Source organism: Merops nubicus, unplaced genomic scaffold (genome assembly GCF_000691845.1).
Source record: "Merops nubicus isolate BGI_N331 unplaced genomic scaffold, ASM69184v1 scaffold35585, whole genome shotgun sequence".
Classification (NCBI taxonomy): domain Eukaryota; kingdom Metazoa; phylum Chordata; class Aves; order Coraciiformes; family Meropidae; genus Merops; species Merops nubicus.
Window position 1 is genome coordinate 3,177 of NW_008609520.1, and position 9,723 is coordinate 12,899.

The 9,723-nt window shown below is 40.7% G+C and overlaps 1 protein-coding gene across 1 annotated transcript in view; it reads left to right on the forward strand.

The window, feature by feature from the left end:
- The window catches only part of TRABD (TraB domain containing), a gene marked incomplete at its 5' end in the record, with an annotated part of 9,471 nt that extends 3,129 nt beyond the window's left edge, over window positions 1–6,342 (forward strand). The window contains 3 exons of the mRNA XM_008940621.1: window positions 562–734; window positions 3,447–3,558; window positions 5,993–6,342. Coding sequence (XP_008938869.1) covers window positions 562–734; window positions 3,447–3,558; window positions 5,993–6,170 — 463 coding nt within the window. The remainder of the gene's footprint in view (window positions 1–561; window positions 735–3,446; window positions 3,559–5,992) is intronic.
- Window positions 6,343–9,723: the final 3,381 nt, after the last annotated feature.

A 9,723-nucleotide genomic window follows, 5' to 3' on the forward strand; every position in this document is an offset into this window, starting at 1 on the left:
ATTTCCTATTCTTCTACTCAGGGAAGTGTTTTATCACTCTGACTTTCCTGACTATGATTGGCACTAGGAACCTGCAGAACTCTTTGCATCCCCTCAGCTGTGCCTTATGGTGTGCTTTTTTTTTTTGGTTCCTTAAATAGAACCTCTGTGTGTTCAGTGATCAGATCTGCTGCCTCAGGAGTGCCGTGTGTTGCCTCCTCTAAGCTTGTTAACATCCCATGGAAGTGGGGTGCCATGTAACTATTTCTTTTGAAGCCCTAGTGCTTTTGCTCAGTTGAGTTGTCAACTTTCAAACTGGGAAGGGTGAAAGTCCAGTTCCACTGCCTGAGGGCAAGTGACCTCTCTTCTTTCCCCTTTCCATTACTGTAGAGGCATTGTTAGGTATCCAGTTCTGCAGGTCTATGGAGGTTGTTTCATTTTTGGAAAAGAAAACTGGGGGAGGAGAAATGTAGAGTGTGGGCTGGTGAATAATGTGTGTAATACCCAATTGGTTTTATTCATTGGTTTGTATTGGGCTTCAAAAGCATAACAGATACTGAGAAAACTTAACCTTTCTTTCAGTAAAGATGATGTGGAGAAATGCAAACAGAAGGATTTACTGGAGCAGATGATGGCAGAAATGATTGGAGAATTCCCTGATCTTCATCGGACGATTGTCTCAGAACGAGATATTTACTTGACCTACATGCTGAAGCAAGCAGCAAAGCAGATAGAACTACCTCGAGCTTCAGAAAGTAATTCTTTTAAAGCAGATGTCATAACCAGCAAGGTGTTCTTTGTGTTCTAGTCCACAGTTGAGCCCTTCTCGGGAAGCCTGGGATGTTCTGTTCAAGTGTGCCACATGTCACGTAAGATTACAGTGCATAAATTAAAAAGGGATGCTTCTGTAGTCACCACCTCCAGCAGTAGACTCCAAATTAGGACTCCTTTCTCATGGTGCTATTTAAAACTAGAAGATACTAATTAGCCTGGCAGCTTTTTCAAAAGGCAGCCATCAAGTATTGCAGCACAGCACGAGACAGTCTAGACGTATGTTGTCTGTCTCGCTTCCACCTTGTCACCTCACCAAATTCGTTGTCATCACTAGCTGCTCAGGAACACGTTTCTTGCCAAATTAATTACTGCAAATTTCAGTGTTCCTCATGCTTTGCTTATTATAAACAGGGCTGCTAGGAGCCCTGTTGATGTGGCAATGACAGTGAAAGGTGTGACTGCATGTTTCAGCATGGTATAGGCATCCAAAATAATTACATTTCTCTTGCTTTTGGAAGTGTTTTGCTGCCATATGTGATCCACATGCCCGTCCCATCTCTAAGCATACTGAGGTATTGGCTGCTTTTTGTCTGCTGTCTTAAGAAGGTGCTGTTTGTAACCACTTCAGTCCAGATCTCTAACGCTGCCTTGTGACTGAAAAACTAGCAAGGGGTTTGCACTTGTGTCCCACATCTCCCTTGCCTAATATTACCTCAATGCTGCCTTCATAAAGTTTTTCAAGACACACAGTATTTCCTGTTAGCTTAGTTATGGGGCTGGAAGAGGCTCAGATGCCTTTACTTGCTTGGTCCAAATAGCAGGCTGGACAGTTAGTTTTATTGTTGGTCCTGGATATGTCATGAGCTACAAGAGAAATTGTTTAGCAATTCTCCTGCCTGTTTTTTTTTGTTGTTTTTTTTTTTTTAAGTTTCCTCCCTGCAAATCTACCTTCTTAAAACCTCAGTCTTTAGGTCACCAGTTTAGTGAATGCCTGTGAAATTGGAAGGGGTTTATATTTGTTATGAAGGACTTAAAATAGAAGATGGGACCATAAAAAGACAAGAATGTGACTACCTGATGGATAGTCATGTGTCTCTGTCTGTTAGTTAACAAGAGACAATGCCAGAGACAGTTTTATTTAGGAGATGTGTATGCATACTATATGCATATAATCTATTCTATGCATTCATGCTCACAAGAGGCAAAAAAAGGCAATGATATATTTAAGAATTATAGTAAAATACAAACTCCCACAATGCAAATGAGCAGAAGTAGGGCATCATTGCCACTGTCCAAATCCTTTGTTACTCCAAGGACATAGTAAGGGGAAATTCCTGGGCAGTATTTGCAGGACTCAAATATACTTCTGGTCTGATACAGATCAGACCTAGTTTCTGGATGTTCCTAGCCTTCATCTGATTGCTTGCCTGGGTGACCTGTTCCAAAGAATTTGCAGATGGGACTGTTACATTTAGTTTTTCATCCTGTCTTTACACAAAATGTTCTGAGAGAGAGATAAACTGTTCTGCTAGGACTAGGTTTCAGGCAGAGCTTTATTTAACCCTTACTGGTGTGATCTCTGAATCCTGCCTGGAAGTAGATGGGATCATGTGGGAGGAGGGTGGAGCAGATGAGATGTGCTGTGGACAGCCTGTCCTGCTGAGGGGCTGTGCTCTGCCTCCACTGCAGCTGCAGCTCTGATTTAGAGCCACCCTAGAATAAGCTGGGGAAAAAGGAAGTCTAAAGAAACAATTTTGGAAATGTATATAATAGCTCTAGTGTTTTCAATACAGTTTTGTTATGTTGGGGCAACTGCTTCTCTTTTTTTAAGTTGTTCCTGGAACAGTCAAGCATAGATATTTTAAAGCAAGACAATGAAACTTACATTTTATATTTATATATTATATTTATGTGGAATTTTCCCCATCAGAAAGCAGCCTGGTTACTACAAGAAAGCTTTTTGTGAATTATTTTTATCATGGCGTGGTGCCCTTTTTTCACTGGGGGATGGGGAATCCAAAAACTTTCAGGAGCAACATTTTAACTTCTACTGGGTGGTGTGGAATTTGGATAGTAGGTGGGAGATCAGAGGTGAGAGGTGGCACATGTTGCAGTGGTCAGATGGTGGCTGCTAACTCCTGCACACTAATGTTATGGGGTTTGCTGTTACTTGCTGAGGCCAAGTCTGTACCAGTCAGTAGAGGCAGGTGTGGTTTTGAGCACTGATCTTCAGTTGTTAATTCTGCTTGTTAGCCCAGGTCTTGTCACAGTTTGCACGTGTGCCAGCTGCTAGTGTCCAAAGCAGTGGAGAAAGCTCTCCATGCAGGAGACAGCAAAGACCAGGGTCATTCCTGATGCAGTACAGAAGTACAGAAGCATGACCCATGCAGGGAAGGAAAGAAATGAATTTAGCTTGTACCTGCTGAGCCTCTCACCCTGAGGCTGGAGTGTGAGCCCAGGCCAAGTCTGTTTACTGAAAATCTAGAAACCATGCTGATTTTTTTTTTTTTTTCAGACTTTGAACATCAGAGGTAGTAGATCTGATGAGTATTAACTTTCAGTAATAGGTGTTTTAATATCTAGTAGTAAGAGTCACTACCACTTGGAAAATTCAGTTTTGTAATCTCCCACGTTACCTATGTATTCATAGCTTTTTTTATTGATATTTTCCTTTCTCTCTGTGTCTCTCCTAGCTGAACCTAGAAAATATATCCCAGCTGTTGTAGTTGGTGTAGTCGGGATGGGTCATGTACCTGGAATTGAAAAGAACTGGAACTCTGACTTAAACATCCAGGCAATAATGAGGTAACAATCATCCTTTCTTACCTGTTGATGTAACAGTTTCTCCCACTAAAAAGACAGCAAGCAATAAGTGGTCTGTTTGGATTGTGTTTTGGTTGTTGGTCACAGCTTGAAGAAAGAAACATCACCACTGTCATCCCTGCCCTGTGAGCTCACTGACTTGCTGTGCAGTGCTTGCAGGTTGTGCTTACAGTAAATAAAACCATTGGGATTCAAAGCTTCTGTTGTGTCAGGACACTACTGGCTCTGGCAAGCTTGCTGTCATGGTTGCTTAAAGCTTGTTTTTAACTGTATATAGATAGATATGTAATAATGTGTTTTAGTGTGTATACCTAAATATGGGCTAATTTAAGCCACATGTCTGGTAAAATCTTGCTTCAAAGTACCTATTAAAATAGATGTATTTGCTTTGTACAAGGAGTTAAAGAACAAAATGTTCACACTATGTGTTTAAAGGCCACAAAGCCACTTCAGAAGCGTAGGAGAGGTTATAATACAACCTGCTAGTACTGGTCTCCAGTGGGTTAGGATAACAGAGCCTTTCAAATATTGTCAGTTTATCTTATCACATCCATTTACTGTGTTTCTGTAAGCACCTTGCCCATCTCTTCAGAGACTCTGAGAACAGAAGAGCAGACTGTGCCCCCCACCTAAACAGTGTATTTGAGCACCTAAAATACAATCTAGAGATACTTTTGGTGTCTGAATCCAAGAATGCAATGTACAGAAGCCCTGCTTAGCTGTTTTTAAGTCTGTTTCAAGGCTAAGCCTTGCCTAGAGTCACACACTAGATGTCCACGTTCCTCTGGATCCTCACAAATAAGCTGCGAGATGATGTTGCCCAGATCCACAGAGCTATGGGTTAATGTTGGTTGTGTTACAGAAACGAGTAGCCAAAAGCCTGTCTGTGTGTCTTGAAGTTTGCATTAGAAGGTCTCTTTCATCAAAGTTTAGGCTGTTTGACCTGATTATCTTTACCATGCCAGTGCCACAACTAAGTGGAATGGATACCAGTATCTTTTGTGAGACGTTCATATTCCATTAACTTCTAAAACAATATGATGGAAATTACATTCATAAGTTTACTATATTTGAGACTAATTTCTTGTTACATTTTTCTAGCCCTCATGTTGTTGCTGCGTTGTGTGTTAGTGGCTGTCACCTCTCTAAAGTGAAAAGGTTTTAACACTTTTACAGGTATTTAGTTAAATTTTACAAGTTGCAAAGCGATGTTGGTAAGACATTTCTCAGACTTCCAGTTTTTAAGTTCATGCCTTGAACCTGACTGAGCAGGCTGTACTCTTGGCCTCAGATTGTTATAGTGGATTTTTTTTAATTTTTTTTTTTTCAAGTTGTGCTGAGGGGCTGGCATTGAGAAGGAATAGATAGAGAAGCATGTAAGAAGGTGTAAAAGGGATGCCTTTACCCCATAATTTATTCAGTGCTTATTCTTTTTTTAAAACTCTGTATAGTCCCTTAATATACAAAATCTTACCAGTAGTTAACTTTGCCCTAGTATGAACATGTGGATCTAAACTCTTACCTGCTTGCATCCTAATCTTGTATCCATCTAACCTGGTTTGAGTGTGCCTATAATGTTTTTGCACTACTGTAACTGATTGCTTCTCAATACATTAGAAACATTTTCTGGATAATAAATAAGCAGGAGCTTGTGGGTTCTTTGAAATGCCATGCAGAGACCTCTCCATCCCCTGTGAGGGGATTGTCTGAGCTGCAGCCTGGGCGTGCTGGGCGTGCCGTGCCAGCTGAAGTCCCCCAGAACAGGCAGTGAAGGTGCAGGGCTCCCCGTGCAGGTGGCTGTGCTTTCAAAGCCAGCTTCAGTTGGAAGGCAACACCGACCCTTTGCTTTGTGCACGAAGTTAGCAAGACTGCGTGGAGGGCAGGGTAGGCCTGGTGTGCCCCTTGTCAGCTGGCCAGTGCAGAGACCTCCAAGTGGCTCTGTGAAGACCTCAGAGCCAGCAATACCTGCCAGAGCAGAGGCAGCTTCATGCAAACCTGTCCGAGTTACCCGTACTGCCCTCTGTGGAGCTCCCTTACATCTGTCTCTGGGCAGCAGAGATGTGGACGGCCCTATTACAAACAGTTCAACAAACAGTATTCACTCCTAGTGTTCTTTGGGAGGTCTTGGTGTTACCTTGGTTATTTTGGTAGGGTGATGGGGAAGTGAAGACCTGTAGCCATTGAATGGCATCAGACATAACTGGAAAAAGCTTTTATTATTATCTATTGCTGTTATCTAATTTGGGTGTAGCCCTTGAACGTGGAAGAGTATGTTGTTTGTTCATGACACATCTGTCACCTGAGTGTTTCCTGCACTGCAAGGAGGACGGGGAGAAAAGATCCTTCTTTTGATAGGGTGATGCCTGTTCTTTGCAGCTGTGTGGATGCTAACCTTGTTGTGTGTCTTTTGCTCCAGCGTGCCTCCTCCATCGGCTTCCAGTAAGATTCTCAAATTTGTCGTAAAAGCGACAGTTTTTGGACTGATGGGATACGGCTGCTACCGAATAGGTCAAAGGACAGTTCAGTTTATTCTCTCGATGCCAGCAGCACAGAACTATCTCCAGAAGCTGACAGAAATAAGGTCTCAGCATTGAACGTCGAGTAGAGGCACACTATGTGACGGAGGTGGCTGAAAAAGGTTAACAGAGGCAACGAGTGTGAACTGGACTGAAAGGAGGATGAGATGAGGATTCTAGTCAGAGGTGGTTGATGCTGAGCAACGCTGAATCGCTGTATATTAAAAGATTTGATACTCAAGTTACACCAGCTATGTTCTGATTAATAGGTTTGGTTCCTGGTAAGTGTGTTGCATGAAACCACATGATTCCAGACGGAGGTAAAAGAAATCTGTATGCAAATATATATATTATATATATGTGTACTGTATATATAATATATATTACTGATGAAGTAGTACAGACAGCTTAAAGAGTGTATATTCATGGCTTCTTTTCCCGAGGAACAGAACGATACAGAGTAACCTAATTGGCTGCATCTGCTCTGAAGTTCAGGGACACTTGTCTTGAGTGATTCTTTGCTCTTTTTCCTTGGGTATCATAATACCTAGTGGTCGTTTCTGGTGCCAGACACTTTCACACATAATGTAGAAGGACATCTTCTCAGTGTGTGTTTTATACTTATAATATGTAGGCTTTTTTTTAAACTTGAGCTTTCCAAAAGTTTCAGAATTGTACAGGCTGTCATACGTACATTGCTCAAATTTTTTACAAGCCTTACTGAAGAACAGGAACGTTGCCTTTAGATTGCATCCCTTCTTACCACTACCAGTGGAATTGCTGAACTGTCTTTCTCCTGCGTAGCGAAGGTGCAGCCGCGGCACGGTTTGTGTCAGATGTTTACAGGACACTCTGTTCCTTTTAGATTAGCTTATTTAAACTGTATTATTTAGCCAAATCCTGCTGCATTCAGTATTGTAAATTTAAGAGACTAGAACTACTGTACAACTTTTGGTTCATGGACCTTTCATTATTGGGACAGTAAGTCTGGAATTGATAGCACCTGCCCCTCATTTTTGATACATGAAAATATTTTATTTATCAGTGTAGCTTCTCAGCAGATGAATATTTTAATCTATTTAATAGAAAAGCAGTGTTCAATTTAGTTTTCAAACTAGCTGTAGCATTTTATTTGGATTACCTGCTATTTATACATAGAATTATGGGTACTTCAAACTGTTGTGATTTTCTTTCTTACTTATCCAGGGCAGCCATCCATCATTGATCTTTTTTTTTTTTTTTTTTTAATTTAATATGAGGTTCATATTTCATAGGAAAACTTTTGATACCCTCTATACAGGATTGTCAATGATTGTAAAGTGCCCTCTGCAATCAGCTAGTCCCTGTTCAACAATACAAATAGCTGTGATTGGCATATCGAAGTTTTAACCTGATGTATTTGAGTGGAAGGGTCCCATTTGCTCGTCAGACTCTCACACAGTTGCTCATCACTTGAAGTGTTTATCTGTACTAGTTTCTTTTGGGAATGGAAGATAGGAACCAGTGTGTGAGGCAGGAGGAGGAAAAGGTGACGTTGTGTTCTGTGTTCCTTTGCTGTTTTCGGTTGGTTCAATAAAATAAAATCAAACACTTCTAGTAGGGTGTATTTCCAAAGCCTTGTGTTGGAAATCATCTCATGCAGTCTGCTGTTTGCTGGAAGTGTGTTCAGTGTTGTCTTTTTCAAGCTTTTTACATGAAACTAAGGGTCTAAAGTTCCTCTCTGTGATGGCATTGACTTTGCTGGGAGCTGGTCTGTCCATGCAACCTGATGCTTTTCTGCCTTGCACTTTGAAAACTTGAGTCCCAGTGCAGCAAATCATTTAAGTGCATGTTTATCCTCAAACCTATTGAACCCAACCCGACCCTGCAGAGCTCTTAAGCTGATGCTGGGTGCTTTTCTGGATCTGGGCCTTACAGTCGTGCAGGAATAAACCCTAGCAGATGAGCGTGGCAGCAATTCACACTTCTTGGACACGAAGTGGAAATGATAATACAGAACACAGTGGAGACGGGTCCTTTTATTTTGCTTCTGTCAGAAACCACCAGCCATCTCTAGCAAGAGGAGAAGCAGCATTTGTAAACAATTTCTAGAAGACTAGAGTGACTGCCTGAATTTTGATTCCTGGTAATTTTTTTTTCTTTTTAAAGGTTTAATGTATTGTTTACAATTAAGCAGTCCTATTTGAATAATACTATTACATTTTATGTACATTTTTAAAAGATTAAAGCAAAAGCTTAAGCTCATTCTTCTCCTGGCTTTACTGACCCACCAAAACATTGTTTTGTTGGTTGGGGTTTTTTTGAGAATTTTTAGCTGGTAGAATTCAATATATTGATGTATTGCTTTAAGTTGTCTACAGATTTTTAAGGTACCTACAGATATTTTAAAAGCTCTGTAGTTCTTTGATATCTGTGCTCAGGTAATTTTACACAAAGGAAAACAAATCTAAGGTAAATTTTAGATATGAGCCTTAAACTTGGGTGGGACTAATGCTAAATGATTGTCATGGAGCATTCTTGCAGAATTAATGTTTTGTGCTTTTTCAGCCAGAAGTGATTACTGTGTAAGTTGTCCACTCATCATTCAGTTATTCTCTCCACTTAATACCTTAAGCCTGTTGTTTCACTGTTTTTTATTTTTTTTCTTATACAAAGCATATCAGCAGATTCTTCAAGGAGCCTGTTTGTGGACGGAGAGTTTTTAATTTACCTTCCCATTATTGCAAACTGGCAGGTCATACACATGCACTGTTCACTCAGTGACACTGGCAAGCCTGACAAATTTGCAGAACTAACAACCCTGTGAATCCATACATGAATGCTCAGTGTTGTATATTCAATGTGTTGTACTGTTTGTGTAACATAATCAGTGGCTTAGGTCCATTCTTTTCTGTTCTAGTCAGTCCTTTCAGTGTTAACAGCATCCTGTACCATTTAAATATAAGTTGAATTGTCCCAGCCCCGCCTCAACCTTATGAAGCCATATTGTATTTTTTTTGGTGACATGTACATCTGTTTTATGCATTTGTACATGTGATGAAAATTTGAAGTATTTTTAACAATGTGTGCCTTTAAAGTGATTTAAAGTAAACAACAGTATGTTCTATGATATAAAAATAAAATATTTTAACCACCACTTCTGTTGAAGGCATTTATTTTTTTTCCTTATTAATCAGTATTTTTATTGAGAACCAACACTGTTTAGCTAGATCAGTACATCATTATTTCACCATCTAACCCAATTTTCTGACCAAGAATGTCAGTTGGAGTCAGTACCTCCCACTGAGGGACATGGCAGTGCAGTGCTGAAGTAGGGAAACCAGTTTCTCTACCTACCCCATGTAGTTGGTTAAGGGGGGAGTGGCTGAGTTTCCCTGCCTTACTGAACGTGCAGGGGGACTGACTCTCAACATGAGTACCTAAATTCAGAGTCCAGAGCTGGGCAGGGTAAGATGACTTTGTTGTTCTTGCTTTCCTTGTCTCTCAGCTGTGCAAGGAGCTCATGGCCTTAGTCCCAGTCCAGCAAAGTGCTCAAACACTGGCCTAACATCAGGCACGACCACTTGCGCTTCAAGCGCATTACAGACCTGTGAAGTGGAGAATGTGTTGAATTAGTGGCAAAAGGTGTTTA